The sequence below is a fragment of the Arvicanthis niloticus genome, chromosome 11 (assembly GCF_011762505.2).
Source record: "Arvicanthis niloticus isolate mArvNil1 chromosome 11, mArvNil1.pat.X, whole genome shotgun sequence".
NCBI classification, from domain to species: domain Eukaryota; kingdom Metazoa; phylum Chordata; class Mammalia; order Rodentia; family Muridae; genus Arvicanthis; species Arvicanthis niloticus.
This window is the reverse complement of record NC_047668.1, coordinates 35,023,338-35,043,790: the sequence shown is the minus strand read 5'-3', so window position 1 is coordinate 35,043,790 and position 20,453 is coordinate 35,023,338. Positions and strand designations below refer to the sequence as shown.

The following is a 20,453-nucleotide window of genomic DNA, read 5'->3' as shown; positions in this document are numbered from 1 at the left end:
GAGGAATCTTTCTTTCCATTCATAGATGGCAGGGTGAAGACTGCAGTGCCCACGTAGGGCCACAGGCTCCCTGAAAGGCCAGTGGCTTTCTACTCAGCAGAACTGTAACCTCAAGGCATAGGTGAGGGCTCAGGGTGGTGGTCCGGGTGACTGTGTACCTCAGCACTTGCCTCCCATGTGGGAGGACCCATTTCTCAACACCACAAGAAGGTAGGGGGAGAAATGCCATGCGTTGTACACCTACATATTCATCTCCAAAATGCCAATGTTCTTTTCTTGGGGTTGAAATTTCTTCCACAATCGCCCCCCCTTCCTGCTCCCTCTGCCCTTTTGAGATAGAAATTCATGTAGTCCAGGCTGACCTTGAACTCCTTATCCTCATGTTTTGGCTTCCCAAGTGCTAGAGTTCCAGGTGTGCACTGTCAAGTCTAGCTTCTCCGACTTTTATTGTTCTTTCCATTCCGACTCAGGAAATCAGACTGCATTTGAACTTCAAGAGAACCGTGAGTTCAGGTAACAAGAAGTCCCGTATAATCCTAATAACAGAATATCAATAGAGTTTTCATCATGTTGACAAAAAATAAGCCAGTTCAAGCCAAATTAAAAGTATAAAAGCAGGGTCACTGGTCTCAGACAATGAGGCCAGGGAGATTGCAGTGCAGACTGGGGAGAGAGACAGAGACAGCACATGCAGAGAAGAGGAAAGCAGAGAGGAGGACCTGGGGAAGCTGGTAGGGTCCTTTTGTCACACATATGGTACACCTAGATGACATAAGCAGTTGCTAGGTCCCTGAGAGCAGGCCAGTGGAGTTGGTTGTATACTAACAGGGTTAGGTGTCCCAGGTTTGGAGTCTAACCAACATGTGACCCACAGAGCTTTGCAGTCATTTTCTGATAGGTTGTCTATGGCTCCTTGTGCTCCAGTGCCCGTCTTGATAGTCACGACAGGCAGGACAGCCAGCAAAGCCTCACGTGCAGATTCTTCAGTCTCCACTTTAAAGCTTGTGGACCAGAGGCAGGATGAGAGAGCCTAATCCGTTATCCTTCAGCTTTCATTACAGAACTGAAATTTTATTGCCGAGGCCAAAAAAAGGAAGGGATAGAAATGTCAGGAAAAAAAAAATGTTAAGCTGCATCTAAGAGGATAAAAGTATTAAGATTGCCTTGCTATCAAAACAGTTTTTCATATTTGGGGGCTGCTATGGCACACATGCGTGAAAGAAAAACAGAAATAAAAGGGAAAGCACATGACTGCTCCTAGGTATGGTGGAGGAGAAAGTTCATTTTAGATAAAAGGGAGAGCATAGCCAGAGGCAGGGACATCTGGGAGAGTCCATTGTGGTCATGACCCTGAGCCATGCGAAGAAGGGAAGGGAGAAAGAGGGAAACCAGGTGTGGCAGCCAGAAGGCCAAAGGTGCAAAAGGGCAGATAACCAAGATGGCCGGATTATATCGGGAAGAGCCTGTGGGGGAAAGGCAGCCCAGCCCCTGGGCTGGAGAAAGTAGTGTCTGCCAGCCATATCCTGTAACAGGTAGGAACTGAGGGATACTGGAAGAACCTGGAGGCTAGGTCCACTTTGATATGCTAAATGGGCACCTCAGCCATTTGTCCCAGATTTGAAACTTAATGAGAATAGTGGACAACAGGAGTCTGTTCGGGCCTTCTGTCACGTGGCTTCTGGTTATTAAACTTGTGATCGTCCCTGTATTCCCTTCCTTTTAGTGAAATAGAAATTTTCATGCAAACTGTCAGCAAGCAAGCCTTTGGCCTTGTAGCATGGGCTGGCCATCGTAGGAAGTTGGAACAGGAGATTACCCATGACCTGATTTTCACATTGCATTATTTCTGTGTTTAGAATCAGATCAGATTTCCGTTTTCAACCACAAAGGTAAATAGTCTTACCGCTGTACAGTGAGAGTGGGCAGGCTAGACCTGACGGTGTATACTTGTAATACTAGCTCTTGGGAGGTAAAGACTTGAGGCTAAGGAATTCAAGGCCATTCTTCACTACATGATGAGTTTAAAACTAGCCTGGGCTTCATTAGACCTGACCTCAAAAGGCACTCCTGCATAAACCAGAAGCACTTCAATGGGTTGTTTGGGGAAAGGGGGCACAAATTTTCAAAGACTCTTTTTAGTACTTTTTAGGTATATTATATACATATTCTTAATTTTATGGATGCAACAAATAGAGCCCCCTCGTCAGTGCTGACAGGTCTCAAGCTCAGAGAGTACGTAGCTTGCCCAGAGCCATATCTCTAATGAGGGCAGGACCAGAGGCCAGGCCCAGGGCCTTTGCTCTTGCCTCGTGCCTGGCATTCCTGTTGGCAGCTGGCATTGAAAGAGAGGAAATGACTGTCCTAGCGAGAGGGCATGAGCATCAGTCAGGTCATAATATGCCATGGGAAGGACCCTAGGAAACAATTTTAGCCTGAGTCATGAGGGGGTTCAGTTTCCCCAGATATCGAGAAATCTTAATGCCTAGTTGGTGAGGGTGGACTCTGTTAGTGGGCAGAGGAGATCTTCCTACCTCATGTGTCTAAGCAAAGGCTATGTAGGTGAATTCCCATTGTGAGCGCAGTTGACTGGTGTTTCCTCTGGGTTTCCAAGGTATTGAAGTTGGTGCAATATTGTTTGTAGATTTACGAACGATTTAAAAATCAGGATTTTAAAAAGCCCTTTTTGATAGAACAAAAATATATTTGGAAATAATAAGAGAGTTGGGTTTTTGTTGGTGGTGATGATATTGACTAGTTTTTAATAACAGCTAGTTGGGTTACACAGGCGCACACACACATACACATACACACACACACACACACACACACACACACACACACACACACACACACATGCAGGCACGCATGCACGCTCTCAGAATTCTCAAATGTAAGACAGATTACATCCTTAGGGCAGGTTTTATTCCCAGAACATTGAAACCTTAGCCACGGAGCAGCTACCACATCATGTAGTGACATCCACCACATGTCACTTTTGGCACACTCCCAGCAGGTTAGTCTTTCCCCCCTTGATGTCAGAGAATGCTGTGGAAGTAGTTGCCAGCTTATAAATGCACTCAACAGAGAACATGAAAGAACATGCCATCTAAAGTCTTTTACAAAATCTGTGGAAAGCAAAAATTGCTAGATGCCATTCCTTCTCTCGGTACAAAACGATACTGGTTTTGAGGGCTGCGTGAGCATCTCTTCAGACTTCTTCAGTGAGGACAGGTGTACAGTGGGTCTGCTTCCAGGGAAGGCGTGCATATGGGTTTCCTCTGTGGCCCAGTTTTTTGTCAAAGGAGATGGAGCTGTTAACTGGTTATAGACAAGGTGAAATAGCTACAAGCAGCAGATGTCTGTGCAGTTTAAATTCTTCCACAGTTAGGACTGTAAGCCACTGTAGTCCTTCTAAATGTGTTCTAAACTTTTTTATCCCCTAATACCACACAAGAGCAAGCAATAGACAAGAGTTATTTTAAGAGCCAGACTTAAAAAGTGGTCACTTGAGCAATAGCAGATCTTACCTAGAAGTAAAAAGCTGTCCACCACTTAGAGGACCAGATCTGCTTGTTCCTCAGATAAGCTTTTGTGGGTTTTTTTTGTTTGTTTGTTTTTGTTTTTTAAGAGTAGCCAGGTCAGATGTATCATAGGTGAGACCCCCTGTGATTGATTGACATGATACAGTCTATCTTTCATTCATCACCGTCCATGACTCCATCTTCAGATTTCTTTATATCATTCATCCTATCTTGGTAAAAGGATTCCCTCTCTCTGATGTCCAGTCTGTCATAGAGTCTTATGTACTCTTTGAGGTAGTATGCATATGGAGAGGGGCAACCTTCATTGCCCTTTCTCAGGAACTGTCCACCTTGTTTTCTGAGACAGGATTTTTCATTGGCCCGGGGCTCACGCTCAGTCTCTAGGAGCTGCCATCTCTGCCTCCCAAGGGCTGAGTTACAACCTCTGCCATCACTCTGGACTTTTTCCACTGTGGGTACTAGGGACCAAAAGTTGGGTGTTTATGCAGCAAGCACTTTACCTAATGCACTTCCTCTCTGGTGCCCTGGAGCACTTCTTAAGCCTCTACAGAGTATCCCACCTCTGCATGCTGTGTATGGATTTGGTGTGGTTTCCTTCCAAAGGCCCTTGAAGGTATCCGGACAGGGGTACAATTCAGATGATCTGAAATTTATCTTACAGGTGATCAATTAGCATATGGTCCTCCAACATCCTGCATGGTTTAGTCTCATGAAAATTAAAAGAGGCAGCACGTATTCTTTCCACATAGAGGAATGGAGGTGTCCCACGTGCATCTCTAGCTGTGTTGGGAAATGCCAATCAATTTCTCTCCAAGGGCAGGTAGTTGAACTCTATTTACTAGGAGATCAGTCAACTGTTCAGAAACAAAAATTTTTAGTGAGACCAGAGCCTGAAATGTCAACTGTTTGAATACAGACATCATTTGGCGGGTGTTTGGTAATGTCTCTGGCAGTTCCTCTCTTTGTTACTTAGTTTTGGACATCTGAGAAATACCCATAACAATCTTATGCTGCTAGTCCCTTGGCCTGGGCTGTGACTTAGTTATCATCAGCAAAGGGCTTTCCCAGACGATATGCATCCTTGATGAGAAGCTGGACTTCTTGTAGACCAGGTGATGATAGTAGTCATATTCAGTTGGTTTCTTCCTCTCTGCTGTAGACTGTAATGTAAACATTTTCTTCTCTACCTGCTCAGAATTAAAGAATCTAAATATTTTTTTTTTCAGTAGAAACTTTCTGTTGTAGAAGCTGCACTATCACCAGCCCATCCAAAGAACACAAATTGTATGGCCCCTTTAAGCACGAGGTCATTTTGGTTCTTGTGTTTTACAGTCCTAGGTTGTTTTGAGCTTGGGAGACAACTGCATATTACCAAATGAAATTAACTTGTTCTTAAACCTTAACAGCACAAGCTCTTTAGCCAGTGTTATCTGAGCTCTTTCTGTTCACTTGAAAAATTGACAGAGCCGGGCAGTGGTGGTGCACGCCTTTAATCCCAGCACTTGGGAGGCAGAGGCAGGCGGATTTCTGAGTTCGAGGCCAGCCTGGTCTACCAAGTGAGATCCAGGACAGCCAAGGCTATACAGAGAAACCCTGTCTCGAGGAAAAAAAAAAAAAAAAAAAAACCAAAAAAAGAAAAAGAAATATTGACAGAGACTTGGCCAGGCCTTTCCCTGGTTTCTCTGGGTTGTCACTACACATTCCACTACAGTATTCCATCATGAAAATGATTTCAAGTGAAGCCTGGCCTTTGCAGTCCTCTGTGACTTTAATATGCTGCTTGCTACCCCCGCTCGCCACTATGTAGCCCTAGCTGGCCTGGAACTCAGATATCTGTCTGCTGGGGTTAAGGGTCTGTACCACCACCACCACTAGTGAAATCTCTTCTTAATCTTCAAAGGGAAGATAAGCTCACACGCTGACCCGGGCATGAGATGCTTTTTTGAGGAACATAGAGAACAAATGGTGTACAGAGCATTCACAGCTTGAGTGACTTCTGCTTTGAGAAACCATTGCCTTCCAAAGCCAGGAACAACTGAAGAGTTCTTGCTTGGAAAGTTGTGACTGGGGGTTGGTGGTTTAAATTTGAAAACCTAAAGTTTAGTTCTAAAACATCAGTATACGAAGGAAAGCGGGTTTTACAGTCCTGAAATTTACTAGAATGTGCTAAACTTTAAATTTTTGAATAAACTATTACTGGAAAATATACAAAAATAAAACCAAGACTAATAAACTCCCTCCCTCCCTCCCTCCCTCCCTCCCTCCCTCCCTCACTTTATCCAGTGGAAATATGATCAGGTACCTTGGAGCAAGAGACCACCAACAGTTAGGGACAAGGGAAATGACTGTAAACTAGTTAGTAAGGAGTTCTCCCCTGTACCAGATGCTCTCATGAGTGCTTCAGATCCCTTCTTACAGATGTGGAAGCCCTGACTCCTTTCCAGGATTGGGTTTTTCCCCTTTGTCCTAGCTTTTTTTCCCCTGCCCTAGGATACTAGAGGCTTGGGGGGAGGACAAGATTTAAAGCCTCTGCCCACAATTATGTTTAAGGAACCCTGTGGTGCTGGGGTCCTTAACCTCCTTGTTAAAGGTGATAGACAGGTGAGTGAGCAGTATAAAGCACCTCAGTCAAACCGTCCAGGCTGCAGACGCCTTTATGGGCTAAGTTGGAGATAAACGGGCTGTCAGGACGCCAGCCCAACTGATTCTGGATGATGCTCCAGCAGAAGGCGTTTAGGTGGCAAAAGTTGGGTTTTGTGCTTTGTCACAGAAGCACTGCCACTTTAGCTGTTTCTCGTACCGGTCTGTGAAATACCTCCTGGATGCTTACATGACGTCAGGAGCCTAGGGAAATAAGAGGGCATGTTTGTTTTACTGTCACACCTTTACCCAGAAAGGGCTTAAGGCCAGGGATGCATGTACAGATTCTTTGTTGTTCATACTCTACAAATTCTGTGAAATGGCAAATGTTGGTGAAAAGATGATGTGGTTCTGACCTGTGGTTCGGAACACTAAGCAAGGGTGAGAGGCATATGTACTATAAGCAATGCCAGTCAGCAGCTGGCTAGAAACGCTACTTTTCCCCTGTGCCAGGACCTTTTGCTATTTGGCTGTGGGTGAGGTAACAACTACTTTGAGTCCATCATAGAAAAAGGACCAAGTAGTTTCCAAGACCCCCTGGAGTCACTTCTGACATTCTCATGAGTCTGTGGCGCATACTGTGAGGGTATCTAATCACAGTTGGCAGACATAAGGTTGATTGTCTGTAGCTGTTAAACCAGGGATCTTGATTTCTTCATATTTCCTTGAGAGTTGGTTTTCTGTTGGTATTTTGCTTTGTGAGCAGGTGGGTTTGATTAGGTGCCGGTCTTTCAGGATGTAACTTCTAGCAAAGGGCTCACTCACATCAGGACGAAGTCTGAATCATCTAGATGGCTGTGTTCTATGGGAGCTCAGACTTAGAGGCAGAGGTGGGATGGACTCCAAGATAGGCTCTGGAGATGCAGAATACGAAATCATTCCCTTGCTGTGAGACTCTGAGCAGGTCATAGAATGCCTCTATCTTGGTTTTAGAGAAATAGTGATGTGATAACTATTTTTCATAGACACAGGGATGATGTGAAGATTGAATGGTGTTATATACATGTTAGGCATATCCAATGCTTGCCACTAAGTGGTTAGGCATGGTTATCTATTGACTTTTTAAATTATCATTAATCTTAAGAAAGGGTCAATGGGTTAAGTCATGTATGCTAGGGCAAGCCATTTGTAGGCTGTGACAGTGATTGGGGATTTTAAATGCCAGATTTTGTCATTGAAGCTTGTAATGTCTTCAGTCAACTAGCATTTCCGTTTTTCTTCTAGCCTGTGACTGTGATCCCAGGGGCATTGAGACACCACAGTGTGACCAGTCCACGGGCCAGTGTGTCTGTGTGGAGGGTGTTGAGGGTCCACGCTGTGACAAGTGCACCAGAGGGTACTCAGGGGTCTTCCCTGACTGCACACCCTGCCACCAGTGCTTTGCTCTCTGGGATGTGATCATTGGTGAGCTCACCAACAGGACCCACAAATTCCTGGAGAAAGCCAAGGCTTTGAAAATCAGTGGTGTGATTGGTCCCTACCGAGAGACCGTGGACTCCGTGGAGAAGAAAGTCAATGAGATAAAAGACATCCTGGCCCAGAGCCCAGCAGCAGAACCACTGAAAAACATTGGCATTCTCTTTGAGGAGGCAGAGTAAGTAGTTAATGAGCCAAAAATCACTCAAGTTTTTGAATAGCAAAGATTTCCTGGAGCGGTATGTCTGCTAGGCTTTCTAGTCTATTACGCAGGCTCTGGGCCCCTTGTGTATCAACAGCGTTGGCTGTGAGCAGGGTAGAACGTGAGGCTCAAGTGCTCCGCTCTGCTCTGCTGCACAGGACTAGACTTGAGGCAGAAGGTCCAGAGTCTCAGCTTTGCCATGTGTGAGGCTTTGAAATTGGGTGGCACATCGATTCTTGGCTGTCTCTTACCTACCAATGGCCTCAGTGTAATACAAGGATAACACACTTACAGAAAACCTATGAACCTAAATTATCATTTTAAGTATTGCTACTTACTGGGGAACTCCCATCACCACAAATATGACCCTCATTCCCAAGTTATTTGTCTGTTCAGCTGTCGCCTCATGAAGGGCATCATTGATAATAACATCACGAAATGTCTGTACAGAAACAGCTTCCTCATCGGACTTTCTCTGGATGAATATTCATTTCTTTGATTTAATACTGTTTATTTTTACCAGGTAAAGCACTGAAAGTACATCAAGTCCTAGGTTTGCTCCCTAGTCCAGTAAAAATATTAAATGTATATTAAAAATTGTTGATTTATACATGGATAAGCAAGCACCTGCTATGGTGTATACTTATTGGAAGTCAGGACAATGTGAAAGTCTTTTCTGTCTACCACGTGGGTTCTGGGGAACCAGACCCAGGTCATCATCAGGCTTAGCAGCAAATAGCTCTTTACCTGCTGAGCTGTCTCACCAGTTCTAGATAGATGATGATGATAATTTTATTATTTGTTTGTTTGTTTGTTTGTTTCATTGTTTTGAAGACGGGATTTCTTTGTGTAGACCAGGCTGGCCTCAAGCTCAGAGACCAGCTTGCCTCTGCTTCCCAAGTGCTGGGATTAAAGGCATGTGCCACCACCACCAGGCTAGATATCATTCTTAATTGCAATATTTTTAAGATCTGAAAAGAAATGAAAGGCTTTTTGAATCAGTCAATTAATAAAAGTGAAACCCTGGGAAAAAAATATCGCAAGGAAAGTCACTGCATATACTCAGTCCTACGAGGAAAGTCACTGCATATACTCAGTCCTACGAGGAAAGTCACTGCATATACTCAGTCCTACGAGGAAAGTCACTGCATATACTCAGTCCTACCAAATCTCAAAACCCTTTTTAGTGCCTGTTCTCTGTGCTGGGTCATTCGTGGTATCCTTAAGCTGAGCATTAAAAACAAAACAACAGTACACACACGCGCACACACACACATTCATTCCATCAGGCAAACCAGTAAGCCCCACCCACAGGTTTACTCCAACACTCCTTTGTGGCATGTGTGCACATAGGCATCATATCTTATATATACACATATATATTCCTGAAGTACAGCTTCAGAGAAATGACACGGAAGAGAAAGGAGAGGGGTTTAGATTCCAGCGGAAACACTGTAAAGGCCATGTTTCATTCTTCAGAGACTGACCATTTTTCAGCCTTTTCTAAGTTAAAGGGGTGGTTGTTTTGTGGAAGGAGGAGAGTTGGCGCAACTTTGCGTGGGGCCTAGAATCTGACAGGATGCCTTAGGTGGCTCCCACTGTCTTTATGGTGGGTCACAGGACTTCCTCTCATCTTGTTGTCTTGAAAGAGAACCATGAGGTGAGGTTGAGAGAAAAGGGTTTTGGCAGTTGGCTGGGAGACAGCCCTCTACACTGGAGTCCTAAGTCAGGGGCTACTGGACTTGCAGCTGCCCTTCCATTGAGATCTTGTAGCCTGCACTCACCTCTGTTCATTTTATATCAGGGGCTTAGACTACCTCCCTTCCCTCCCCCACAAACACACACACAAAGAGCTGAGGGCTCACTGGGGTTTTTTTTTTTTTTTTTTTTTTTTTTTGGAAGTATTTGAATAAAAGGTGTTAGCTTCAGTTGTCTCTTATAGGAATAAAACTGAAACACAGAGGATTATGACTGAGCCAGTCTGAAGATGGAGGGCGAGGGATTGGGCTAGTGGGGAATCTACAAGTGACACTCTGACAGTTCGGGCCAGTTTTAGGTAAGCTTACTTTTCTTTTTACAGGAAATTAACCAAAGATGTCACAGAAAAGATGGCTCAAGTAGAAGTGAGATTGTCTGATACAGCTTCACAGAGTAACAGCACAGCTGGAGAGCTAGAAGCACTGCAGGCGGAAGCAGAGAGCCTTGACAAGACCGTAAAAGAGCTGGCAGAACAGCTAGAATTTATCAAAAACTCCGACATTCAGGGTGAGAATTTTTTGTGCGGAAATCTCAAACTTGGATAATAAATGACCCTGAGTCTATCCTCTTAATACTTTCTTTAAAAAAAACAAGGGAGCGGGGCATCTAACAGTCTTAAATCTTTACTAATTGAGTCTTTGGCACAAATGGGGCTTGAAGTCCTTGGTTTTCCAGTGTGGGACCTGGGGATAAGACATAGTAGAGGCATTAAAATGTGGTCCATTTCCCAGTGTAACTCCCTGGCCTTTCCTTAGACTCCGTGATTACTAAAAAATACTGTTAATTCTGCGAGTCCTTTCACATTTGAGATTACTGCCTACTTAGAAATTAACTTGAAAATATATTCATTATTAATATCACAGGCTGTATAATATCCTCCCCCCATATCAAAGGTGAAATATGTTAATGACAGTTCTGTATTATTCATTTTGTTTTCGTAAGTCCCCACAGCCAACATGTACTGTGTTCTTTATGTATATAGTGATTCTTTGAATGGACCCAAGCAGATAAAGAGAAACAGTCACCTGGACATCTTCAGGCTGCCTGACACCAGGATTTAGATACTTGCCAAAATTCCACAACAACATGCTCACAATGGTTTAACTTCTCCTTTTACACCAGTGATTGAACCAGTGATTGACCATGTACTGATGGGACAGAAGAGAGTCACTGTTCACTAAAGGGACACTCTGCTGCTTCCACAGATTTTTTTTTTTTTCTTGAATCCCAAAGCCTCACAGTATTAATCAGGGCCATAAGATACCAAATATGGGCACTGTTTGGTGAGGAGCCAGAGACAGGGAGGTTAACTGTAGACAATCTCATTTTCTGTCCTAGGTGCCTTGGATAGTATCACCAAGTATTTCCAGGTCTCTCTTGAGGCGGAACAGAGGGTGAATGCCTCTACCACAGACCCCAACAGCACTGTGGAGCAGTCAGCCCTCACCCGAGACAGAGTAGAAGATCTGATGTTGGAACGAGAGTCTCAGTTCAAGGAGAAGCAGGAGGAACAGGCACGCCTTCTGGATGAACTGGCTGGCAAACTGCAAAGTCTAGACCTGTCGGCTGCCGCAGAGATGGTGAGGCTTGGGGTTTGGTCTCATTTTCTGTGGGTTTTTTTTTTTTTTTTTTTGAGACAAAACAAACAAACCCCTTCTGCCTTGCTCCAGTATTGCTGTTTGCAAACCTGTAGGGGTGATTCCAGTGCTCCAAGTGCTGGACTATACTGTGGGCTGGCTATGATCAAGGCATGGGGAACAGAGTATGTGCTTCCTAGCCTGGCCCTGCCTCCAGCTGTTCCTCTGTGCAGCCACTCCTCCATCTGCTGAGGGACTTCTTACTGAAAGGAGATCCTTTCTATAGTGTGGCCTTAAAAAAAACAAAAAAACCTTGCTTGTTCTGCTTTGAACTGCAACATCCAAGTAGAAGAATTCAAAATTGTTCAGGGACAGACTTTCTAAAGGTTTTCATTGGTGTTTGCTAAAATGTTCCTTTGTTCCAGTAATATTACCTGGTAAAGATTACGGTCTGAGCTGGCCTAAAAAGCAGATTAATTTCTTAGAAGCTTTTAAATAGTAACTCTGGAGCCAGATGAAATTGAGGAACAAGTTTAATGAAAATCAGGCAGAAGGCCAAAAGAAAGGCAAGCCAGGGTTTCCCCACAGTTTCCTTATTCTTTTTCATGGGAGGAAACCTGAGAGAACTGAGGTGTATTTTTATATATACACCAACATTATTTTCTAGTTTTTCTCAGCCTAGACAGAAGAATCTTTAAGAACCAGGTGGAAAGCCTGCAAAGACACTCATTTAGATGGCCCTAGGCCCTATGCCCTAGGTACCTTGGATAGTCGCACCAAGCATTTCCAGGTCTCTTTCAAGGCATAAGAAGGTGAATGCTTCCACCACAGACCCCAACAGCACCATAGAGCAGCACCCCCCCACCCCCCACCCCCAGTAGCAAGCTGAGCTGCTACTCACTGAAGAACCATGGTGTACTAGAGACAGGAAAACCTGCTAACAATTCTGTACCTGCCATTCCCCTCTTATGCCCCCACCACATCTGCAGTCTGAAATAGAAAAAAGCATGTCACCTATCCTGTATTGTGATCAGTTTTTTAGACACCTGCAAGGTTTGGAGTTTGGTATTCATTATTTTCTGCATTCAACATGGATCCTGGGTGGGTGGTAAGTGGGCGTGGAGCAGAGGCTTTGGCTTACAGATGAGCTACCCTCTCTGTGCAGGCTTTTCTGTAAGACATGGCTTCTTGTTTTTTCTTACTGCTTTTGTCTTAATTGTCCTGTGATTATTTCTGTGGGCTCTCGACTGCCATTTTCTTGTGAAGAGATTTTTTTTTCTCTCTTTATGTTCCTCAGTTCTTCCCGTTCTTCACTGAGAAAAGCGCAGCCATGCTGGCTCTCTAGCCCTGTTCATGTTTGTTGAAACAAAGCAGGATCAGAAAGCACTCCCAAGTTCGAGTTTTGAGTGGGACTCATTTCATTTTCTGCCATAACACATAGAATACAATTATTCTAAAGTGATTTATGGGCTATAAACCCAATCATTATTATAGTCATTAATATATTTGGGATTATAGGTTCTTTGCAACTATTCTGGCCAAAGAGTTCACAGGATCTCTACTAAAAACACTGTATCTTTAAAATGATACTTTTATGTTTGGGGTGTTCCAGCAACTGTTTTCCATTGCAGTTAATCCTGCTTGTCTTCAGAAGTTTCCATAAAGTGCCAAATATAACTTAGTTCCTGCACAACACTTTCCTTATCATATAGCATGCCTGTAATTTCCCTGTTTACATCTACATGCCATAACCATGTGGTATGATCTTTAACAAGTTTCTGGTAGAGGAAAAAGGACTGAGTGCTAGCTGGATGGGGTGGTTGAGGGAACTTGAAAAATTTCCATTTCCCTTTGTTCCTAGTCTTCTTTCCCCTCTGAAATGTTCTAGCTCTTTCCTTACTCAAATCCTACCCTCCAGCTTCCCTGTCTATATTAAATCCTCAGCACTGTCCTTTGTCAGCTTTTCTCACTACATCTCCCCCATGGATGATGCAAGCTATGTCCAAGTTACATGCCAGACAATAGACACATTCACCAGAGCACTTGCTGCTGAGTCTAAACTAGTCAGGACTCTCTCAACTGGCAGACCTTGATAAAGCAGATAATGCTATCCTTCTGCATTTGGGTAGATGGTATGGAGATTAAAAGTTCAGTGAGAGCAAGCTGGATGGTTCATGCATCTCTGAACACTTTTTAAGTATCCGGTCCCCCTTTGTTCTCTGGGCCACCTAGCCATTCTGTTGCTGACCTACCTTGAATCCCCATTCATGACTTTTGGCTTATTGCAGACCTGTGGAACACCTCCAGGGGCTGACTGTTCTGAAAGTGAATGTGGTGGCCCCAACTGCAGAACTGATGAAGGAGAGAAGAAGTGTGGGGGCCCTGGCTGTGGTGGTCTGGTCACTGTGGCCCATAGTGCCTGGCAGAAAGCCATGGATTTTGACCGTGATGTCCTGAGTGCCTTGGCCGAGGTAGAACAGCTCTCCAAGATGGTAAGTCAGTAGATTTTTGTTGCTCAGGTTTTGTTGTTTATTGGCTTGCAGTTAGTTGTAGGGGGGATCTGAAAAGGAGTCAGTTCCACATGCTGACTAAATTCACTCTCCAGTGTAAAAGCTGATGCCGCTGTGTGGTCAACAAGGTGATGGCGAGGTTCTTATTCAGACTAAGAATTTGCTTTATCTTCACGGGAATAGCATGTATGTTAGGAGAAAGCAACATAAAGCTTAAATTAATAATAATTTGAGAAAACATTTAATTATTGTACTGCACAAAATTGGGCAGTTTTAAAGTGACACATTCTTAAGACTACCAGGTGTTTTAGAGCCAAAACCAGCTTTGAAAACATTTCAAATGCTAGCCCTAAGAATATTCAACAGGAATGTGTATATTGAGTACTTAAGTCTACATAAAAGCATACTTCAACAGAGGAATTTGTTTCTAAGTTTGTTGACATTTGTTTGGCCTGCTTTAGAGAGAGCAAGCTGGTTTCATAGATGGCTTATTCATGTTTAGGTCTCTGAAGCAAAAGTGAGAGCAGATGAGGCCAAGCAGAATGCTCAGGATGTCCTGTTGAAAACAAATGCTACCAAAGAAAAAGTGGACAAGAGCAATGAGGACCTGAGGAACCTCATCAAGCAGATCAGAGACTTCTTGACTGGTCAGTGGTGGTTTGGTTTTACTTCTGCTTTCAGACATTTGTTCCTGCGAGACTCTGTTTGAGAAGCAAGAACTCCTGTCTAAGTTGTAGGTAAAGTAAATTTCTGGCAAGAAATAAAGTAACAGAAACTATCTGTTAAGAAATGTCATTTCCAACTGAACTTGCAGGTGCATGTCTGCAACCCTAGTACTTCAAAGGTAGAAGCAGGAAAATCACCGCCAATGATAAAAAGACTAGAGGAGATCCAGCCTGCCTTAAGAAAAAAAAATATGTGTGTGCACGTATGTGTGTACAAAGGTGCCTACACACCAGAAGGAATGTCAGATCCGCTGGGGCTGCAGGCATTGATAAGCTGCCCAGATAAATGCTGAGCTCCAAACTCTGGTCCTCTGATAAGGCAGTAAGCACTTGATGCTAGGCCCTCTCTGTAGCCCTTTTCTTGTAGTATCTGTTTTGAATTACCTTCCAAATGTTCTGCAGGCTTGGTCATACCTACTGGGGCTCCTAAGCCTTTCCAGAAGTCAAAACATTTACTCTGAAAACTGAATTTAGAATTTCTATCATGAGGACCTTGAAGGAGTTGTTACTTTGGAAGTGCCCCCAAGGCTTTATCATCTATGTTCTGAACCTAGCAGTTAGCATTTTCTGTGGCGAAATCTCTAGAATCTGGTTCAGATTTTAAGCTTTGATTATAGTGCATGTCCTATCAACATGGTATTACTGGTGCAAGACACAGAAAACTCCTAACTGAATCGGAATTAGTCAAGAAGGGTATTTATGATACCACATAACAAGTCCAAAAATAGTGTAACTTCATGGGTCTAGAACTTGCTTACTTTGCTTCTCCTCTTTTGCCAACGTTAAGCCTATCAGCTTCATTCTTGAGACAGCCCCATCATAAGTTGTAGCCTGACATGATGTAGACATGATGACAGTGGTTGGTGAGGAAAGAAGATCCCTTTCTCTCTACTCCTTTGCTGGACCCTTTTAAAAGGACCCTTTAGGCATTTCCGAGCATCTTGGGCCAGGAATTAGTCATGGTCCATACACAGATGCCACAGAGTGTGGAATGTGCCTATAAAGACGGGCAAACTAATGATCTAGTACTCGCTTATTTTGCCTGATTTCCAGATAGATAATTCTGTTAACAGAAAGTAGAAATGACTAATAAAAACTGTTTTCCAATGACAACTAGAAGCAAGATGTGGAAACCATGACTTAACCATATTTTTTCCGTCTAAGTGCTCTGGGGTCCATATTTATGTTCTTAGTCAAAAAATGAAAACACCCAGGAGATCTGACCTCCCGAGTTTTGCTGATGATACACTGTCTTGGCTCTGATTGCATTCAATCCCTTCTAGAATTCCATAAAAGTGGGTAATTAGTAAGGAATATCAATCCTTTTTTCCTTTTTGAGATAGGGTTTCTATGCAGTCCTAGTTATCCTCAATCACTTTGTAGACCAGGCTAGCCTTGGTCTGGGACAAAGTATATATACCAGCCTCATTAAGTGTAAAGATTTTTGTTCCCTTGCAGCTCCAGCTTTAAATGTTGGGCTCTGATCTTCTGTAACCTGAAACCACAGCTATACATGCACAACATGCTATCTGCCCTTTCTCTCCAGCCTGAAATGTCCTTCAAAACCTGCTTGGTTCCCCATCTTCTATAATCTCTCCAGCCTACATCAAACTCTACTGGCACCTACTTCTCCACGTGAGGTGCTTGTCTCTAAATAGCAAGGGTATGTCTCTTGAAGTGGCAGATGCTTGACATGTGGCTGAGTGAACCAGCTCTACAGCGTTTTGGTCTTTGCTTTTTGCAGAGGATAGTGCTGATCTAGACAGTATTGAAGCAGTTGCTAATGAGGTTCTGAAAATGGAAATGCCGAGCACGCCACAGCAGTTACAGAACCTCACAGAAGACATCCGGGAACGAGTCGAAACCCTTTCTCAAGTAGAGGTCATTTTGCAGCAGAGTGCTGCTGACATTGCCAGAGCTGAGCTGTTGCTTGAAGATGCTAAGAGAGCAAGGTATCAAAATACACACGCTGGCAGTCCGGGGCTGAGGGCTGGGGTGATAGCTGCTGTAACTAGCATACTGTAAAAGAGACTTCTTTAACTAATAAAGGGTTTTTCAGGTGGATATGCTTTCAAAGAAAATGCTTTTTCCAAGTGAAAAATGGTTCATGTTAAAAAGCAGTGTTTGTTCTTCTGCTCAGCAAAAGTGCAACAGACGTTAAAGTCACTGCAGACATGGTGAAGGAAGCATTAGAAGAAGCAGAAAAGGCCCAGGTTGCAGCAGAGAAGGCAATTAAACAAGCTGATGAGGACATCCAAGGAACCCAAAACCTGCTAACGTCGGTAAGGTGCTAGAGCTAGGCCGTATGGGGGGAAACGCACATCGAGTCCCTGTAACGCTGAAAGTTACTGTAACACTGCAAATTATTCCTTTTAAATAAATCAGAACTGTTTCTCTTAGCACAGGTGGCTTTCCCTTCTCTAAAGTGAAAGTGTGTCAGAAATGAAGCACTATTGCATAAACAATTTTATTATTAATTTTAAGTATTATTCACAATTTTTTCCAAGTTAATGGGACACTTAAGAGGCTGAGAATCTTTGGTTTGATTTACAAATTTTGGCCTGTCTCTACCAACATTAGCTTTGATAAACATTTGCTGTTCAGTTAGTTTTGTGGAACACACCTATCCCTGAAGCTCACTTTTAAGGGAAACTAAAAGCCAAATGGTTTACTCTGGGCTCACCTTTAAAAGACAGTGTTGTCTCTCCAGGGAGACCAACTGTAGACACTTACCAGGTATCTTTTCCTCTGGGGGGACTTGGTATTTCTAGTGTCTTGAGTCTTCACATCTTCAGGCTAATTCCCCTTCACTACCAGAGCCTGACACCAAGCTGATAGGACTATCTAAAGAGATGCCTGAAGTTGCCAGTTCACTTTTCCACATCATTCGGAAATCCTCCTGGCAGCTGGCTCATTTGTGAATGTTCTTTAGCTAAACACAGCTAAGGTCAGCAGAAAGTCCGATGTGTGATGCAGAGTGACTGAAGCTGGGTACTTCATCTCAGCCAGTGCTTCTCAGCCTTCCTAATGCTGCGACCCTTTAATACAGTTCCTCCTGTGGTGGTGACCTGAGCCATATAATTATTTTGTTGCTACTTCATAACTAATTTTGCTACTGTTATGCAAATATCTGATATGCAACCCACAGGTTTAGAACCGCTCCTCTAAGCTGTCCGAATTCTGTCAGTGCTTCTGATCTAGTGCAGACTAGCACAGCAGCCTCATCTCCCCTGAACTTGTACTAATGGAGTCTGGATGATTAACGTTCCACCTTTAGATTGAATCTGAAACAGCAGCTTCTGAGGAAACCCTGACCAACGCCTCCCAGCGCATCAGCAACCTTGAGAGGAATGTGGAAGAACTTAAACGTAAAGCTGCCCAGAACTCTGGGGAGGCAGAATATATTGAAAAAGTAGTATATACTGTAAAACAGAGTGCAGACGATGTTAAGAGGGTAAGTAAATCTTTGTAACTTCATAGCTAAGTTGACAAATAGGTAACTAGTTTTTTCCTTACCTTCCTTGGCATTAGTAAGATACAAATAGCCCAATGACTTATTTTAAAACAGAAGTCTTTTGGATAAATGAATAAAGAACGGACTATGGTATAAAACTGTAAACCTAGGCCCCTAGATCTCAACTTGGGTATAAAGATGGATGGAATTATATATGGGGTGGTACTGGTATTCCTGTACTGGCATTTCTTCACAGAGAAAGGTCTTGTTGGCATAGTAGTTTGCCACCCATGTGAGAATAACTGAAAGACAGGATGGGAAAAGCTTAGGAGTCCCATACAGAGAACAGCTATCCAAATCGCTAGCTAGCTTTTCTCTCATTGGAAGCTACTGTATTTAGCAAATTTATGCTTTATACACATTTCATTTCTAAACTTACTTCCAAAGACAGCTTTTTAACCTTGGAAGTGAAGTCAGGATTGTTAAATCTGTCATATAGCCTAATTCTGGTTTCTTCCTATTGATAAAAAGAAGTTTAAGTTATTATAGCTTTCTAGTATTCGATAATTCAGTACACGTGAGTTGGGAAGAGAGGCAAACCCTAAGAAAAATTACTTGCAAGTCAGGCCACTCGTTCCTGATCCCACTCATCTGCAGTCTGAAGATACAAATCTCCCAGATAGTCTCCTATGGCACTGGAAGAAATGACACTATTGAAAATTTTCAAAGCTCTAGGACTGAATTTTCATAATCAGTTTTCATAATCAGTTTGTACCTATTGTTTCAAACCCTGTGTTCTCTATTTGGAGGGGAGGGGAGGGGAGTGTTGACCAGGCTGGCCTCAGCTCAGATCTACCTCCTGCTCTTTCAGAGTGCCTGGATTAAAGTGTTTGCCACCACAGCCAGCCTCACCTTCTCTTTATGTGTATGCTACAGTAGCAGACTTGTAATTCCTAATTTTCCTTGCATTGTTGTTAAAATTCACAACTTAATATGAAGCCTGAGTACTTTGATAATCCTTAATCTAAGATGCTTGCTTGTCCAGAAAAAGAATTGTCTTTCATCTAAGGCTCTTGAATGTAATTATTGCTATGCCAGTTTCACCTTTCTGTCTTAAATTGGATCTGCAGACTCTAGATGTCGAACTGGATGAAAAGTATAAGAAGGTAGAAAGTTTAATTGCTCAAAAAACTGAAGAGTCAGCAGATGCCAGGAGGAAAGCTGAGCTGCTACAAAATGAAGCAAAAACACTCTTGGCCCAAGCCAACAGCAAACTTCAGCTGTTAGAAGGTGGGTCTTTTCTTCCCACTTACAGTTCTTTATAAAGGTGAAGGCTTAGGTTTTTAGTGGTCATACTTTAAGATCATAGGCTATAAACAGTTCATACTTCTTTTATTTATCTCCACAGACTTAGAAAGGAAATATGAGGACAACCAAAAGTACTTAGAAGATAAAGCACAAGAACTAGTGCGGCTGGAAGGAGAGGTCCGCTCACTCCTGAAGGACATAAGCGAGAAAGTTGCTGTTTACAGCACCTGCTTATAACAGAGGAAGGGGCTGTAGAGTGGCTCAGTGACCAAAGTAAACCACGTGCACAAACTGAGGCAGTCATCTACAAATAACTCATCAACTATTTAATGTTTTTAACCACCTACTTTTGTATGGAGTTAAATAAAATACATTGGTTTTGTATAAACATACTATGTTTCTTTTATTAAATGTTACTTTCTCTGTGAAGATGGACTTGTAAAGCATTTTAGACAACACTTATTTCTATTATGTATGTGAGTAAGCTAATAATACTCACCCATCTGTTAGGTCAACATCTATCTTCCAAAGCTATATTGCTTTTAAATCCCCCAGTGGGTATCCTTGGTGGAAGTGAAGCAGGATGGATATAGGGTTGCTTATGGCATTTTATTGGTTGTTCCACCATTTCTAAGAATCAAAAGAAGAACCCTAGCTTCTACATTTTGCCATCTAGACTAGGGCCAGGGTTACTGATGGGCAGAATCTTGGTGATTTAGATCAGGAGGGAAACTGTTCATGCCAATGGAGCAAAGCTACTCAAACACACAGCTTACACTCTTAGCTTTTATATTGTACTTTGGGCAACTTCAAGATCAGATATTCTGAACAGGTACCTACTCCAGAGAGTGTAATGAAGATCATCTCCATATAACTGGTAGGTCATATCAGTGACACAGCTAAATGAGTGGGAACAGCCCGGCCTTTTACACATTCTTCTTAGACACTCCCCAACCCCCAATATTCAACACAGGTGTAAAAGAAGCTGGGCAGGGATAAAGGTTATATAAACAGCTGTGATTAAAACAAGGGCAACTTCTAAAGCAATTGTTTGTCCCTTTTACCTAAGTAAGAAAATACCAAAACAATCACACTTTGCCATATCTGGTTCATCTATTTAAAAACTGTGAAGACACACTGCTCCCCTATCTTTCCCACAAAGCCCTTACTTTTATATATTAAATCAACTCAGCTCCTTGTATATATTTGTATTCTCATACTGAATGAGAACTCTTCAGTTGAGTAACTGCTGTTTTTGTATATCTACATAGCTAGGAGATTATAAAATTATGTTTTACTATTTCTAAATTACAAACTTCCC

At 42.9% G+C, this 20,453-nt stretch overlaps 1 protein-coding gene across 2 annotated transcripts in view; it reads left to right on the top strand.

Annotated features, from left to right (window-relative positions):
* The window catches only part of Lamb1 (laminin subunit beta 1), a 64,774-nt gene extending 45,252 nt beyond the window's left edge, over positions 1–19,522 (top strand). For both annotated transcript variants that reach the window (XM_076942022.1, XM_034514135.2), the window contains 10 exons: positions 7,407–7,776; positions 9,881–10,065; positions 10,897–11,138; positions 13,424–13,627; positions 14,148–14,292; positions 16,115–16,322; positions 16,511–16,652; positions 17,648–17,824; positions 18,955–19,114; positions 19,233–19,522. In XM_076942022.1, coding sequence (XP_076798137.1) covers positions 7,407–7,776; positions 9,881–10,065; positions 10,897–11,138; positions 13,424–13,627; positions 14,148–14,292; positions 16,115–16,322; positions 16,511–16,652; positions 17,648–17,824; positions 18,955–19,114; positions 19,233–19,369 — 1,970 coding nt within the window. In that variant the 3' untranslated portion in view covers positions 19,370–19,522. The remainder of the gene's footprint in view (positions 1–7,406; positions 7,777–9,880; positions 10,066–10,896; positions 11,139–13,423; positions 13,628–14,147; positions 14,293–16,114; positions 16,323–16,510; positions 16,653–17,647; positions 17,825–18,954; positions 19,115–19,232) is intronic.
* Positions 19,523–20,453: the final 931 nt, after the last annotated feature.